The 18,313-nt window shown below is 34.4% G+C and overlaps 1 protein-coding gene across 2 annotated transcripts in view; it reads right to left on the reverse strand.

The window, feature by feature from the left end:
• SPPL2A (signal peptide peptidase like 2A) overlaps positions 1–18,313 on the reverse strand; it is a 52,510-nt gene that overhangs the window by 16,343 nt on the left and 17,854 nt on the right. Inside the window, exons 3-13 of one of the 2 annotated variants that reach the window (XM_082840959.1) lie at positions 17,418–17,600; positions 16,901–16,990; positions 16,281–16,414; positions 12,235–12,386; positions 7,931–8,027; positions 7,406–7,507; positions 6,440–6,521; positions 5,380–5,454; positions 1,503–1,559; positions 1,254–1,307; positions 711–813 (exon numbers count right to left, since the gene is read on the reverse strand). In XM_082840959.1, the coding sequence (XP_082697085.1) occupies positions 711–813; positions 1,254–1,307; positions 1,503–1,559; positions 5,380–5,454; positions 6,440–6,521; positions 7,406–7,507; positions 7,931–8,027; positions 12,235–12,386; positions 16,281–16,414; positions 16,901–16,990; positions 17,418–17,600 (1,129 nt within the window). The remainder of the gene's footprint in view (positions 1–710; positions 814–1,253; positions 1,308–1,502; positions 1,560–5,379; positions 5,455–6,439; positions 6,522–7,405; positions 7,508–7,930; positions 8,028–12,234; positions 12,387–16,280; positions 16,415–16,900; positions 16,991–17,417; positions 17,601–18,313) is intronic. The other variant, XM_082840960.1, reaches the window with a different exon arrangement.

Below are 18,313 nucleotides of genomic sequence, written 5' to 3' on the forward strand. Positions count from 1 at the left end.
AGGGCTTTTTCAGAAGAGCCAGTACTCTTTACCCAGCCACAGGCAGTTAGTACATAAGGAGACTATAAGAAAAGTGAGGAAGGAAAAACTCTCAGCTGATTGAGAAACATTATTAATTATTTCTACACTATATTATTCCTGGGCTGGGATTAACTTTATTCTACAGGTAGCCCAGTGAGGAAAATAATGCAGAACTGCAATAACTGTCAGAGAAGACATGCTAGGAGAAGGTGATCAATTTCCACCACATGCTGTATTTTTTTTGCATTATAGTGCCCTACAAGCTATTGTTGTTCTACTATGTTTTCCACTTCGTCATGACCTTGCTTAGTATTCCTAAACCACTTTTCCTAGAATATAACTATTATTTTATTATGATACATTTGGTAATATTAAATTCAACTTTTAAAGGGGGATTTGTTATATACTTTCTGGGGAAAGAAGGTCAAACTGATACTAGTTACTTCTTCTAAGACACTTTTTGAGCCATGGAAAATATACTTTGGTTGTTACTATTTGGACTTTATCTTTTACCCCCCAAAACACTTTTTCTCCACTTCTGTCTCTGTGGCTGATCCCAGCTCTAGCTATAGCCAGAAATACTTAATACAGAGTAGGTAACTTTTAACATTTGACATTTGATACTATACATATGACAATGTTAAACCATCAGTATATTTCCACTCAAATTGTTACAAACAACCGCTTACCTGGTACAATAATGTCTCCAAAACCCAATATTGAAACTGGCATGAGGCACACACTCATTACTGAGAAATAGGCCAGCTTTGGTACTCTGATGACTACTGGTAACTGTAATTACAAAAAAAAAAAAAAAAAGAGGCCACCAATAAACCTCTTAGGAATCTTTACCCATATCTTTAGAAATGGAAGGAATGATATTAGAATAATTGTTTTAACATTTGAGAATTAACATTTTAGGAAAGCTTAGAATCAGAGAACAGAAATTAGGCATATATATACTCTGAATTTATAGAAAGCTTGAAAGAAATAGATATGTAGTTTTGGAAAAACAAAACCCAACACACATGTAGGGTTAACAGTATTAATCCAGTATCCGCATATCTAACCTTTTTCTCTTTCCTTTTTACCAAAAATAGGACTCAGGCCTTGAAACTTTTTTTTTGTTTTTTGTTTTTTTGGCAATCTGGATTTTTTTTCCCCAAAGAAGAGTCTTGTCTCAGAGGGTATGATTTAAAGTCCAATGAACATATCTGAAATACAATCCTTACTTTCTCATGGGGAGCTGAGGGTTGAGCAGTGGCTTCCACCAAGTTTCCATCATTCTAGGATGAAACCCAAGTCAATAGGTATTTAATAATTTAGAATAACTAATAAAAGGGCTATATTTTGTGAGAAATAAAGTTTTACAATACCTTAACATGCACTACGTGACCAACGAATTACACAAGAAGGCAAAATTACTAACTGGACACACACACATACACTGGCAGCCATTTGTATTTAATTGCCATCCCTACCTTTTCATTATTTCCAAAAGGTCCAGCTGCAAGTTCAATCATGATACTCTCACCATTCTAAAATTGAGAAGAAAGGTGAAAGAAATTGTTCAATCACTTAAAGGGAACAATCTGCCAGTGTTCAAGACAGATTTGACCCCATGGCTCATGGCCTACTGTAAGCTGATGAAAAATGGGTTGTAGACTGATTTTTTCCTAAAATGGTCTCTGTAGATAGCAAAACTTGGAGTCATCTAAAACAAATTTCATCTAGCATGCTGTTCCACTTTATCAGAGCTCAACAATTATCAGAAACTTACAGATAAACCACACAAAGATTATCCAACTGAGTTTGAGCACTGATTTATCCTGACAACTAATATCTAGCATTTCTAATGGGCTATAAATTTTAAGTGCTTTTAATTACATTTGTCATATACTATGTGTCCTTAGTCATTCTTAGCAATAACAATGAACAGAGACACAAGAAATATTGAAATTTTTTATATTTAGATTTGTAATAAATATTGGTAACTTTATTTACATTTGACCTTCCGACTACTCACCACAATAACAATGAAGCCAAACTTGAAAAGACCCAGCCCTAAAGAACTTGAGAACATTTCTCTATCCTGACTCCTGTCCAATTTCAGCCCTGCCTGCTTTTTATGCACCAATCAAAATATTAACCTTAGCTGAAGTTTTTCTTTGTGTATGCCTAAGGTCTTTTTATGTGGGCTGTGTTTATTAAAAAGTTATTTCCTGACAGCCAAATCTACTGGGGAGAGGGAAGACATTTAGATGTAGCTAAGAGTGCATGAGCACCCATCTTACACTTCACATTATGATAAATACATGCCCCAAATAGGCAGTTGGAAGATAAATAAATGCTGAATTTTAGGAAAATTTGATTGATTAGCTATACTATTTGCCATGTGGGTGGGGTGCACAGGAGAAATTACTTGAGTATTTTTAAGAAGACTTAAAAATATTTTTAAGACTCACTGACACCTGAGCTGAGTAGAAAGAAGGCTAAAATCCTTAGTTACAGAAATCTTTTCCTCATGTTAAGCTTCGGGTTACAGAAGGGTTAAATCACAGGAATTTATGAAAATAAACTAATATTAAATACAGTTCTTTACAGCAAACTCCCATGATATGATTCAATTTCCAGATAGAGTTCACGTTGGTTCATTTTTGAATTGTTATTTAAAACATTTAACTGAATACCATTATTAACATCCTCTTATACATTCATAGATATCTACCTGGGTAACTACTATTTGCAAGATACTATACCTAGTATGGTGGTGGATGAAAAAAAAAATGAAGACAGGCTCTTATTACTGGTACTCCTATGGCTACCTGTCCTGCCAACTCATTAACAGTCTACTAATACCAGGGTCAAGAACATGTTTAGAATATCTAATATTTGATCCTTGAAATTTTCAGTGAAAACCACAAAAATCAGAAATCATGTATCTAATTTTCATTTTGAGTTGCCTAACAAACAAACCAGACTGAGAAGAAGGTGTTAAGGTAAATCTACAGCAGTGAACACTAAAGAGCACTTCAATCTTTTCCAGTGGATCAGATTACTAGAAATCACATTCCTAGTCACTGGGAACAAAGAAGGAAATAAAGAAGATGAAAAATTCCCTAAGCACAGAAGAAAGAAGACTCAAAGACATCTTTATTATTATCATATACCTTTAATATACTAAAACTTTTTATGTGTAGCAAATGGACATAGTTTGCTGGCAGACAAGTTTGGCATTTATAAAGTGATACTAGTGTTAAAACAGAATGGAAAAATTATTTTTTAAAGAGTTTAGTTAGGGGCTTCTCTGGTGACGCAGTGGTTAAGAATCTGCTGCCAATGCAGGGGACACGGGTTCGAGCCCTGGTCCGGGAAGATCCCACATGCCATGGAGCAACTAAGCCTGTGTGCCACAACTACTGAGCCTGCACTCTAGAGCCCGCGCGCCACAACTACTAAGCCCATGTGCGGCAACTACTGAGCCCATGTGCCGCATCTACTGAAGCCCGCACACTCTAAAGCCCGTGCTCTGCAACAAGAGAAGATACCGCAACAAGAAGCACACGCACCGCAATGAACAGTAGCCCCCACTCGCCGCATCTACAGAAAGCCCGTGCACAGCAATGAAGACCCAATGCAGCCAAAAATAAATAAATAGAGAGTTTAGTTATAGTTTATAGCTATGCCCACTGTGCAATATATGTATCATATGGTATAACTACGTGTTGACTTATGGAAACGCCTTTGTAGAGAGAGTGCTTTACTTTCATTATGAGATCTCTGATGGAGTGACTTATAGAAACATTTTTTTTAACCAAATAAATTGACACAAGCTAGAACAGCTTTGGATAGAACTTTAAAATATGCTTTAGTAAATTAACAATTTTGTTATAATCCATAATACTAGTGCTATGCTTTTTTAGGTTACTATTGCAAATGAAGTCAGTGAGCCAGATGGCTCATCATTAAAGCATGGAAAGGTGCTAATGTTTTGGGACAGTTAACTACATTTGTTACCTAGTTGCAATTTTAGCTCCCCAATGGAGCACATGTTTGTCTTATGCCATTATAGCAAATATCAGAAATGCAGAGATTTCACAGATAGTAGGGGCTAAAGAATAAAGAACTACTAGGGAAAAAAGCAGTGATTATAATATCAATCACTAAATATATGAGAGTGACAAAGGATAAAGAAATGATATAAAGTTACAAAGCAAGACTCAAAGTGGGGAAAGTGGAAGAATTAAGCAATAATTAAAAATATGTTCATGAGACAGGAATAGGCACAAGGTAGAAAAACTGGGCAACGAAGGACTACCACACTCATCCAACGCCTCTCCCTTATTCTAAGAACAGCACCAGGATTTTATTGAGGAGCTAATGGTAAAGCTGGGAATAGATGACCTATTTTTTTTTAATTTACTTTCATTTATTCCAAGGATATTTACTGATCACTTATGAGGGTCAAAACACATGAGAAAAGTAAAAATACAAATATGAGAACAAATATAACTTATAAGTGAAGGGACTATTATTTGTGTTACAATAATTACTTTCAAATTCATTCATAGCAGAATTTATTAAGATTTAAAACGTGACAAGTGATTCCAGATTTTTGATCAGTCAACATTCGACAGATATTTGAGTGCTATGATTCTAAACTCATGGAAAAAGCCAGTCTGAGACAATGAACATATGGACAGAAGCAGAAAGGAAGAGCATGTGCCCCTGAGTCTAGTTTCTCCTGAGGCCAGGCCCAACCTGGCCTTTGCACATGTCCTGGGTAGATGGGACCTCTTTCATATAGAAAGGTTAGGTTGGATTCTGGCAGTGGCAACCAAAAGAATCCTACTGATGGAAAGAGAGGATGGAATGCTAGAAATACTCCCTCACCTAACTGATTAGGAAACTGAGGGCTAAGTGACTAGCAGCCCAGGGTTATAAAGTTACAGACCTACACTTGAGGTCTTCAGACTTTCAGTGTGGTGCTCTTTCTTAGTCTCACACTAGGGTTACAGAAATGAAAGTAGCAATGACACTTTTTTAATTCTTTTTGCTGTCTATATTCTCTATAGCACATATTTATAGTTTTACAATAATAAGAAAAGTTACTTTAAAATGGGTAGGAAAATTTATAGATATTCTCATGTTTGCATCAATCAGGACAGATATTTTTATTTAGCAGAATGGCTTAAAGGCTTAAAAATATCCTCTACTAAAAGGCCAATTTCAATGATAATTCTCTTAAGAGAATTAAAACTCAGTCAGTGGTAAACATCTGCAAAATCAATACTCTAAGAGCATGTTTAAGATTCTCATCTTTTAGCATGTTTCTCATGGATTTCAAAAATATCATACCTTTGTGATGAATGGTGTTATGAAAACAAAAAATACATCATAGAGGAGGAGAAGGCTTAGAAGTATCACACATGACTGTTGAAGAAAGAAACAAATTTAAAGGTCAAACTTCCCATATCTAAATTAAGAGATATTATTTTACAAATACAAATAAACATGTAACATACATTTGAACACTTTTCAAAGGCATTTAAAGTTATTACTATTTGTAGTTTTATTCTACAAATCACATTCAAACTTTTATCTGCTTTAAGTCATTCTTTTTTTTTTTTTTTTTTTTTGCGGTACGCGGGCCTCTCACTGCTGTGGCCTCTCCCGTTGCAGAGCACAGGCTCCGGACGTGCAGGCTCAGCGGCCATGGCCCATGGGCCCAGCTGCTCCGCGGCACGCGGGATCCTCCCAGACCGGGGCACAAACCCACGTCCCCTGCATCAACAGGCGGACTCCCAACCACGGCACCACCAGGGAAGCCCTAAGTCATTCTTTTAAAAAAAAAATCACTGAAGGACTTCCCTGGTGGTCCAGTGGTTAAGACTCCGTGCTCCCAATGCAGAGGGCCTGGGTTCAACCCCTGGCCAGGGAACTAGATCCCACATGCATGCTGCAACTAATAGTTTGCATGCTGCAACCAAGGAGCAGGCAAGCCGCAACTAAGGAGCCCATGAGCTGCAACTAAGGAGCTGCCTGCCACAACTAAGGAGCCCACACACAAAAAAATCACTGAATCAAAGAAATGTTCTTCCCTGATATCTAGTCTTGCACAGATTATATGAATTTGGCATATTATATGAATGATTAAAAATATTTTAGCTAGCAAATTAGTGGTTGCTTGGGGTTGGGGATTAGGATTGACTGCTAAAGGGCATGACAGAGCTTTTGAAAAGATAAGAAATATTCTCTAATTGATTGGGATGGTGGTTACAAAGTTACATATTTGTAAAATTTCAACAATCTGTATACTTGAAATGGGTGATTTAATTTTCTGTAAATTATACCTTAATAAAGTTGTTTTAAAAAGAAAAAAATTATTTTAGCTAGCCAAGTAAGTAGTATACTTTACCTTGAAGTTGGGTAACTTCAGTGTTTTAATTAAATTCAGACAGAAAGCAATCCCTAAAATATCCTGTAAAATCCAAGCCCACCTAAAATCAAAAGAAATTACTCTATTGTTTTACTCAGTTATTTTTAAATGGAACATTTCAAAAGAAACAGATCACTAAAGTAATACTGTTCAATTGCTATGATATGAGTATTCAATTATTAAGCAGCAATTATAACAACAGAAAAACCTCTTATATTCTCCATATTTAGTAATTTACTGTCCTAGTAGAATAATGAATACTACTACTACACTAAGAAAAAGTTGAAAGGCTACCTCAGAAGAATGTATATCATATAAGTGCATATTTATCTTTAATCTTTGATTTTATACATGTCTCTTTAAGCTGACATGAATAATTATCAATTATCATACCTGAAGCTGCCTAAAATTGTATGAGCTTTGCTCCCAAACTTTAGGCTGTTAAATCCTTTGGGGTATTAATAATTTTATTAATAAACTGTTAAATTTTTTATTCTTCCTGCAAATGGACAGATACCTGTATATTTTCTGATATTTCCTTTCTCATATGAAAGGTAGCATACTCTAGATATTCTTTCATATTTTGCTTTTTTCACTTAAAAATATATCCTGGAAATCACTGCATATTAATTCAGAGAGATCTTCATTCTTTACAGCTGCATTGCACTCCACTGTGTGGCTATACCATAATTAAGTATATTTTTGAAGCGTATTTCAGCTTAGATGTTTAAATCCTAATTCATTATTTCCTTCTCTAGACAACCTCAAATCCATTAGCACAAGATCTGTTTATTTAAGAATTTATTTAGCATGTTTCAAGACTATGATGTTCTGGTTTAAAAGCCAAAAAAATCCATAATAATCATAATGAACAATTATCAAGGCAAGATATAAAGTAATCCATCCTTAGACTAATCTAAAAGTAAATACAATGAGTATTCATACCTATCTTCATTTCGAAATACAGCCCAAACAACAGCTATTGCTATGCACAGTCCAGAGAGAAAAATAAGTCTCACTTCAATGCTTTTGCCACGACACATAATCCTAAAAGAGAGAGTGAAATAGGTTAATTCACCCTGTAGATGAAATACAATGTTCAGTTAATGTAACAAATCAATGTTAGCTACAGTGACAAGAAAACTTTCGAAATATCAATTTAAAAGTCTTGATTTTAAGTATAACAAATGATACATAATAAAATATTTATCAGTTCAGTAGAACTGTGATGATGAAAATGCTTTATATATGTGCTGTCCAATACTGTAGCCACTAGCAACATGTGGTTATTTAGCACTTGAAATGTGGATAATGAGACTGGGCAACTGAATTTTTAATTTTATTATTTTAAATTAAAATAGCGACATGCATATTGGACTGCACAGGTTTAAAATAACGCTCCTGTTTTTCCTTGTATTATTTTAAATTACAAAAACCAACATTATAGGCTTCCTCCTAAGAGATACATACATGCATTGTCCACATGGTATCTTCCGAATTACTGCAGCAAGACAGTTGTACAGACTCATCGCTGATGCTATGCAGAAAATTGCTATCATAACATAAACTAGAAAAAAAAAGACACTAAATTACATGAGAACAGAAAGAAACATGATAAGAAAATATTTATACAATCACTATTAATTCTTTAGCTTTTTTACTGGACCATAATACTTTCAATGCAGAGACCATACCATAATCTGAATTGGTTACTAAACTGAAAATATTTAGATCTTCAGCTTTAAGGGTGGGTATTTTATGTGTTGTTTTAGTTCCATTACACACTGGTAGGATTTCTTTAGGGGCTGAAGCTGGCTCCACATTTTCTTTCTTTTTGAAAAAATTTACTATTTTTTTTTATTGAACTATAGTTGATTTACAATATTGTATTAGTTTCAGGTGTACAGCTTCAGATTCTTTTCCATTATAGGTTATTACAAGATATTAAATATAGTCCCCTATGCTATACAGTAAATCCTTGTTTATCTTTTTAATATATAGTGGTGTGTATCTGTTAATCCCATACTCTTAATTTATCCCTCCCCCTTCCCTTTCCCCTTTAGTAACCATAAGTTTCTTTTCTATGTCTGTGAGCCTGTTTCTGATTTGTAAACAAGGTGATTTGTATTATGTTTTAGATTCCACATATGTGATATCATATAATATTAGTCTTTCTGTCTGACTGACTTCATTTAGCATGACAATCTCTAGGTCCATCCATGTTACTGCAAATGGCATTATTTCATTCTTTTTAATGGCTGCGTAATATTACACTGTGTGTGTGCGTGCGTGTGTGTGTGTGTGTGTGTGTGTGTGTATATATATATATATATACCACATCTTCTTTATCTATTCATCTATAGATGGGCACTTAGGTTGCTTTTATAATTTGGCTATTGTAAATAATGCTGCAATGAACATAGGGGTGCATATATCTTTTCTAATTAAGTTTTTGTTTTCTTAGAATAAATACCCAGAAGTGGAATTGCTAGATCATATGGTAGCTCTAATTTTAGTTTTTAAGGAACCTCCATACTGTTTTCATAGTGGCTGCACCAATTTACATTCCCACCAACAGTGTAGGAGGGTTTCCTTTTCTCCACATCCTCTCCAACATTTATCTGTAGACTTTTTGAAGATGGTCATTCTGAGATGAAACCTCATTGTAGTTTTGATTTTCAGTTTTCTAATAATTAGTGATGTTGAGCATCTTCTCAAGTGCCTATTGACCATCTGAATGTCTTCTTTGGAGAAATGTCTGTTTAGGTCTTCTGCCCAGTTTTGGATTAGGTTGTTTGTTTTTTTGATATTGAGTTGTATGAGCTGTTTGTGTGTTTTGGATATTAACCTCTTGTTGGTTGCATCTTTTGCAAATATTTTCTCCCAGTCCATAGGCTGTCTCTTCATTTTGTTTACGGTTTCCTTTGCTGTGCAAAAGCTTATAAATTTGATTAGGTCCAATTTGTTTATTTTTGCTTTTATTTCTTTTGCCTTCGGAGACTGATTTAAGAAAATATTGCTACTATTTATGTCAGTGGCTCTGCATTTTCTATCATTCAATGATTCAAACTCACATGTTTGCTAAAGATGTCTATAAAGTGAGTTGTAGACATTTGTATTTAATTTAAATGTAACGAATGGAGCAATTAATAAAACATTATAAATGCTTTTTAAATTGCAGCTTAAGGATGAGAACTGACACCTACCTTAGATGTTAATCATGATGTCTATATTTTCCTACAGTGGAATTTATCTCTAACAACTTTATATGTGTAAAACTAAATCCACTTAAACAAACCTCTTTGTCTAGATACGATACTAAGGTAGTTAAAATTCACAAATGTTTTTCTATATTAGCTATACTTATTTGAGAATTATTTAAAATTAAAAACATTTGATCTCGCTATTGTTAAAAAGGGGGAGAAATCATTGTACTCTAAAAGTGTTTGTTTTCTGAACTTTCTCAAAATTTCACAATGGAAATACAAATTTTAACTGAATTTTGCAAATTCCACTAGATTTCAGAAAACTATAACTCTGTTTTGTATGTGAGAAAAGAGAGTAAACTACAGACAGTAAATAAGGGATAGACACTTTCTAATTGGTGATCTTGGACAAATTATTTTTTCGTTCCCTTATTATTCGTTATTGTTATTATTGGATACATATGGTAATCTGAGTAGTAAGACTGACAGTCAAAGATTGCCAAGTTGAGTTTGGTTAGTCATCCACCAAAGGTCTCCAACCCAAGATTTAAAACTCTGGTGGAAATCATGCTCTGGAGGCCCTAAGAGAGTTTTAAGGTGTCTCATTCAATGTCATACTATACCTAAGAAAATGATTTGACATGAGAAAGAATTTGGTTAATATACTATCTTTAGTTACTTTCTTGTGTATGACAACATAAAATGGTAAGGAGAACCTGCAATTTCGTACATTGAACATATTAAGAAATGGCAGCAATTTTAGCCATAACGAACCATTTGAAAGTATATTAAATCTTGCAATATCACACACCATTGTTAGAGTCATAATTAAATCCCATGTCCTAGGATAACCATGAGGTTAATTGATTTTCCTCCTACATTGAAAATTAGTTATAAGCAGGGTTAACTTTTTAAATACGGATGAGTTTAAGGAAATTCCTTACCAAAAATGAAAACATGCTTTAGGGTAAGGTAGAAAAATCTCTTTTTTCTGTCAAAGACCTCTATATATATCAACTGAGGGTCAGACACAAACAGTTGAAAGCTGAGAATTAAATCAGAAAAATTAGCTGTGCAATGATGACCTAATACAAATATCACCCTGGTATCCACTCTCCCAGCAACATATTGAAATATGAGTGATATTCAAAGAAAATTTTTTCTAATTGGAAATATATGTCTTAAGTATAGTTTTAAAGCTGCTGCCATAGGACAGGAGAAATTGAACAATACGCTGAAACTAACCTTGGGGCCTCATTTTTCTAATCCAGAAACTTATACTAATATTCTCTAAATAAGCATTATAGCCTGTGGTGGTTTTTACAAAGGTTTTTAATTCTCATCAGGCACACTCTCTCTTTCCCTGGGCTCCCTCCTCTTTTTGCTATATGTTGGCCACAAATAGCAAATTTCCATCCTATCAGACCACTAAGAAGACAGGCCAGGGGATGGGCAAGCCATTATCCTACCTTCTTAAAGGAAAAAGTATAATTTATTCTCCAGACCACAGGCAAGTACCTGTGTGTTTTTAGATGTAGTATGATCTGAAATGTTTATATAAGTAAAACAAAATTGGAGCAATACAACATCTTGGTTTGCAAAATGACAAAAAGAACAAACAACACTTTGGGGGTAAGCAGAAGCAATAAATCCATAATTTGAATAATCTTCTATTTCATATAACTATATATAGCCACCAAGAAATCCTCAGTCTGCTGCTTAGATACTGGCCTATTATGCTTTAACTGCAGAGAGGGAAACTTAAGGGCCACAGCAATTCTTTCAAGTCATCCATGAAGAAGTGTTCTTATTTCAAGACACTGTATATTTTTTTCCTTTTTTTTTTTATTTCAAATTGGGGTATAGTTGCTTTACAATGTTGTGCTAGCTTCTGCTGTACAGCGAAGTGAATCGGCTATACGTATACATACATCCCCTCTTTTTTGGATTTCTTTCCTATCTAGGTCACCACAGAGCATTAGTAGAGTTCTCTGTGCTATACAGGAGGTTCTCATTAGTCATCTATTTTATACATATTAGTGCATATATGTCAATCCCAACCTCCAAATTCACCCCCTCCTCCCTTCCCACCTTGGTGTCCACACGTTTGTTCTCTACATCTGTAGGACACACTATTTTTTAATTTTTACTATTTTTAAATTGCTTTTCTTTTCTTTTTTAAAAATTTTTTTATTGGGGTATAGTTGTTTTAAAATGTTGTTAGTTTCTACTGCACAGCAAAGTGAAGTAGAGTTCCCTGTGCTATACAGCAGTTTCTTATTAGTCATCTATTTCATACATAGTAGTGCATACATGTCAATCCCAACCTCCCAGTTCATCCCACCACCATCCCCACACCGGACACAGTATTTTTTTAATTGGAATATATTTTTTTTAATCCCAGAGTAATAGGGGCCTAACACTTCTGACAGTTTAAAAAGTTCATATCACTCTTTAACTATTCACTTAAGTTTTCCAGGTAGAATGCCTTAAAGGAAAAGATAAATCTGGCAAAGTAAATAAAAAGATGTATGCTATAAGTAGCAAATATAAAATATGATTTCTTACCCAACCATTTGTAGAAGAAATAAAGTAAGACCATCATAACACAGCAGATGACCACAAATATTACAACTGTTAGAGGACTAAAAGTAAAATATTCTTCCTTCTTTTTCCTCATTTCTCTATCTTCAGTGTTTGTCACTGCCTTCATGCTTTCCCTGCATAAACATACACAGGAACTTCAGCAAATCTCTGCCAAGTATAGCTATTTTAAAAATCTATCTCTAACACCAACTTAGATTTGTTTCTGATTACAAAGTAATATACTTAAAAATTACACACCAAAAAGAAATATTTAATCTAGAAAGTAAAAACTCCCTATAATTCTACCCTCAAGAGTTGATCTGTTATTAACCACTAACTTTTGAAATAGCATTTTTTTCTGGAGGCAAAATTGTTGAAACAGATGACATTTATTACATAAACAAATTAATGTGTATATTATCTAATTTGGAAACTACATTGACATAATAAGTTTCAAATGATAACCAATTCTTTTTACACACTTAATATTACCAACTTGCAGATAGGAAAGTACTTTTAAAATTAGCTTCTCTTCAATGTAAAACACTAAATTCTTCTCTCAGTCAACTCAGTATTTTCTATATGTCTGTTCAGGGCTCACTGACATACTATGAAGGATTCAAAAGGAGTTCAAGACATAGCTTTGTCCTACCTCGATATAAGATAGCAAAATAGTTTCTAATTCTCCCAACAACATTGCTGGGTCACACAGCTAATAAAAGGCAGACACAGGAGTTGAAGAGGAAAGGGTCACAAGCTTCTTTTGTTGAGCAGTGAGTCTCTGTTCTGTCACCTAATTGTCTCTTCCCAGTTATATGGAACCCACTACATACTTTTCCAGCTCCAGTTCCTTCAACTCTGGTCTACTAAATTCTGTTCCCTTTTCGTATATCCTGACCCTTTTCATCAGGTCTGGGCTCAATACAAACTTTAGGTTAAAAAAAGATTTATTTCTATGAAACTGTACATTTGCCAAACTGCTTATTTACCAACATGCCACTTTCTTATTAGAAAACTGTGGATTGGGATGGTTACTATTCTACTGTGACTCTAGGGAGGCTGCCTGGGAAAAGAGCTGGGAGAGGGTCTGGGGAGAGACACACAGTACCTCCCTGAAACTGTAGAGCTGGATGACAGGGTATTAACAAAAGTTTCAATGAAAGTAGTACCTGAGTGGGAAAACATGCCAACCTTTGGTATCTATCATTGCAAACAGATTCATTTAAAGACATTTCTATCACAGAACATATATAAGCCATAATAATCAAAGAGTCATATATTCATATTCATTGTACTAAAAAGCACCAGGCAATTTCTTGAAGGAAAACATATACTAGATTTAAATCATGTTAAAATAATATAATTCATCTTTTTAAAAAATCGTACTCTTAAATCAGCTCAAGAGCCACATGCAATGAAAAGCTAAGCTTTCTTTCCTGCCATCTTGAGTTTATGATGAGAACCAGTTATAAGAAGGACTCATTATAATAGACTTTAACTCTCTACTGAAAAGTCTTTATACAGAATCAAGGCATTTTTCTCTTTTGCAAAAAGTACCTCTTTCATTTGGCAGGGTAATTCTGGGTTATGAGATCCTGTTCTGATAAATTTTCCATTCCCTAAGCCTTATTCTCTTTTCCCTTTTCTTTCAGTCTAACTCTACTTGCTAAATAACAGTCCTTGTGTTATTTTTTAAATTAAGATATAATTGACATATTAGTTTCAGATGTATGACACAATTTGATATTTGTATATATTGCAAAATGATCACCACAATAAGTCTAGTTCACATCCATCACCACACAGTTAAAACATTTATTTTCTTGTGATGAGAACTTTTAAGAACTACTTTCTTAGTAACTTTCAAATATGCAGTACAGTATTATTAACTATGGTCACCATGCTGTACATTACATCCCCAGGACTTATTTATTTTATAACTGGAAGTTTGTACCTTCACCCATTTTGCCCCCTCCCCACCTGTGGTAACCACCCATCTGTTCTCTGCTCTATGAGTTCTTTTTTTTTTTTTTAAGATTCCACACATAAATGAGATCATTTGGTATTTCTTTGTTTGACTTATTTCACTAAGCATAATGCCATCAAAATCCAGCCATGTTGTTGCGAACAGTCCTTATGTCCTCAATAATTCTACTTTTTATGAAACTTTCTCCATTTTATTACTGATTCATACTCTCTTTCTCTATACTGTCACCACCACCACCACCAACACACACACTTAGTTCTTTCTATCTTTATCCTGCTCTTAGAATCAGCCTCCTCAATTTCAAAATCCATAATCCTGCAGGTAAAGGACATCTCCTCTCCCAACCCGGCTACTGAAGGCAACACATTCTTTGTTTTTGCCCATCATGTTTTATGAATAAAAGAACTTATACGTGCTGCTCTCCCACCTCCAATTTTCTTGAGGAGGAGCCTGCCCTGACATGTATATGAAGCTTGCCTTGCTAACTCAAAGTGTGGTCCACGGGCCAGTCTGTCAAAAATGCAGTCTCAGCACGCATCCCAAGCCTACTAAATCTGAATTTTTAAAAATTTTAATGAGCTCTCAAGACAGTTTGTATGCACATTACAATTTGAGAAGCACTACTCTAGAGAAGAAACAATTTACATTATAATGTAAGTATAGTGAAGATATATGTTAAATGGAAAAACATTTTCAATGAATCAGTAGCTTTTGGGAAATTATTTATAAAGTTTCACCATATAATCTAGAAAATGATTTTGGAGATCTTACATACTATGCTTTATAAAGATTAATAATGAAGAAAAATAATGCTTACTCATGTGAAATCATGTGACTAATACATGCTGAAATGTGTTTTCCAAATATGTAAAATATTTTAAGCTCAATACTCTAGGAATCTACACCTGTTAAACCCTAGACTTCTCTCTTGATGAAAGTCAATCAAATTTTAGTACTTTAAGAAATTACAAATAAGCTTATTAGCTTTGGCTAGCGTCAAGTAAGCCCTTTTTAATGGAATCTATAGATCAATTCACAAGTGAATATATCGTCCTTTATGCATAAAATAATATGCTCTGAGCACAATTTTTTACTCAGAGTTATAAATATGAACTGATCCTTCTAAACTACATTGCTGGGACTTTCCTGGTGGTCCAGTGGTAAAGAATCTGCCTTACAGTGCAGGGAATGTGGGTTCGATCCCTGGTCAGGGAACTAAGATCCCAAATGCCGCGGGGCAACTAAGCATGTGTGCCACAACTACTGAGCTCACGCACCACAACTAGAGCCCGCATGCCGCAAACTACAGAGCCCATGTGCTCTGGAGCCTGTGTGCCACAACTAGAGAGAAGCCTGTGCCCCAACAAAAGATCCCGCATGGCTCAACGAATATCCTGCATGTCACAACTAAGACCCGATGCAGCCAAAAATAAATTAAATACATAAATAAATAATAAATAAATCTTTAAAAAAATAAACAAACTACATTGCTTGCTTTAGTCTATAGCCAAAGGTACGTAACTGTAAGAAGACTGGGCCTAGGTTGTTATTAAATAGAGAAATCTAAATTTCACATACATTTGGCATTTCTATATTTAAATTAAAATATGGACATGTTTAATTAATATCCTTAGAATTACTAAAGCATTAAATAGAATGGTGAGGTCACACTGTAATGACTCAACTCAGGAGGAGCTGAAAAACTTCCCACCTTCTCTTGTTTATTTTCTTCCAATCTAAATAGGCACATTAGAATGTTAACTATCTCCACCTTTTCTGGCAGAGGTAATTAAACATTTTAATTTAAGAGTCTCTGGTGAAATTTCAATGTTTCCTTCCCAGAAGAAGAACAAGAGGAACCTATGACTCCCTTCTTCTCAGTGAAAAGTTAAAGACCTGTATGAGGACAAACCTGGCAATCTAATGGTCAGCACTATATTCTAAGAACAAGCAGAACTTTATGTGTTGTTACACGATAAAATGATTAACAAACAATTTTTAACCATTTATCTTAAAAATAATGAAGTTTAATTAAGCTTACAATTCAATTAGCCCACTCCAGTATCCTCCTAATGCCACAGTGAACACAGCAATTACAAAAATAACCACCATAGTATAGTCAAAGTTAGGCCACGATGGAGAATACATTTTCACAGTAATGTTATCTCCGAGAGTCTGAAAGGCAAAATAACAGTTAATACACTGGAATTAGTTTTTTTTTTACTATAGCATATGGCAGCAATATTCCAATTTCATTCTGGAATGGACACTATACATAAGATAGCCAAGAATAATAGAACTGTTTTGACAACATGATATATAGTCTCTTGTCAAAATTATGAGGCTATGCTTTGGTTTATTAAATCTTGAAAGTGCAATGTTCCACACATCACATTTTGTTCAAGGATTTAAAGTTAAATGATACAACACAAAGATTTTTAAAGAGGTCAAAGTAAAGAAATATCCCTTCTAAAGTCAGGACTCTGAAACACCTTGTGCTCAATGGGGGGGTTGCATACTTTCCAAATAAAAACTTGATAGGCCTTTATAACTTCCTGTTAGCAAATGGAACATATATAATAATATAAATTAAATATCATGGTTAAAAGTGAAAAGCTGTACTATTTATAAACTTTATCTAATATATAATTACTAATTTACCTGCTTTGTATCTTTAAAGTCTTTGTGGTTTATAAATGCAATCAGTATTTTCACATCATGAAATTCAGATTTGTTCCCTGAGGGAGGAAACTAAAAGAAAAAAACATATTGTGAAGACTTATGAACTACTAGTGTATTTACAGAATGAAATACAAGTTATTCATTAAGTACAAACATTACATCTTTTTAAAGTAATAAAACGAAGTTTCATGTGTTCTTAATGTTATAGTAAGAGTTCTCAAACTGGAATCCTTTTACCATAAACTTAAACTGATATTTTACACACACATACACACACACACACACATTCCTAACAGTCTTGTCTACTTTAGGAACGGAAAAGAAACAAAATTTTCCAATTAAACACCTATCATAACCAGAATGTTTATTTAAAAAGAATCCTACCATCAGATTATTCAAAACTCAGCCCCTAAACCACACACAAAGAAGATAGTTCAATTCCTGTGAAATTTGATATCATGAACTCAAAAGAAGTTATTATAGTTTTATAACTTACGAGGACACTGTTATTGGCAACCAACAATGCTTCAGCACCTCCTGTTTGTGCAATTCTGGCTTTTTCAAGAAAATGGCAGGTTCCCCACTGTACCACAACTGCTTTGTTCTTTATTCCATCAGGAGGAATATCAGAAAGGTTGCACAGTGGTGTGGTAGTCAGATTCATCAAACTCATGGAAGTCTGGAAAGAAGAAATGTCTTTAATATTATAAATATCATATTTCACCCTAAATGCATTCAATGACAAAGTGTCAACATTGGTTTAATACAAGGTTCTTTTTTTTTTTTTTAATTTTATTTATTTATTTATTTTTGGCTGTGTTGGGTCTTCGTTGCTGCACACGGGCTTTCTCTAGTTGTGGTGAGCGGGGGCTACTCTTCACTGCGGTATGTGGGCTTCTCATTATGGTGGCTTCTCTTGTTGCGGAGCACGGGCTCTAGTCACACAGGCTTCAGTAGTTGTGGCACGTGGGCTCAGTAGTTGTGGCTCACATGGCTCACGGGCTCTAGAGTGCAGGCTCAGTAGTTGTGGAGCCCAGGCTTAGGTGCTCCGTGGCATGCGGGATCTTGCCAGACCAGGGCTCAAACCCGTGTCCCCTGCATTGGCAGCTGGATTCTTAACCACTGTGCCACCAGGGAAGTCCCAAGGTTCTTTTAAATTAGAAATATTTGATGACAATCAGGCTTTGAGGCAAGTATTTTTATTTTTATTTATTTTGAGGCAAGTATTTTTAAATTCTTTAACTTGTTTTTCTCACAGAGAGAAATACTTAAGCAAAAGCAATAAATATTTATTAATCATAATATAACTAGTTTACATTCTAAAACATAATAATCACTCATTCTTACCATTCAATATTTTTATGTTTATAAATAAATAGAAGCTGTGATTTA

Source organism: Leucopleurus acutus (genome assembly GCF_964270905.1).
Source record: "Leucopleurus acutus genome assembly, chromosome: 1".
NCBI classification, from domain to species: domain Eukaryota; kingdom Metazoa; phylum Chordata; class Mammalia; order Artiodactyla; family Delphinidae; genus Leucopleurus; species Leucopleurus acutus.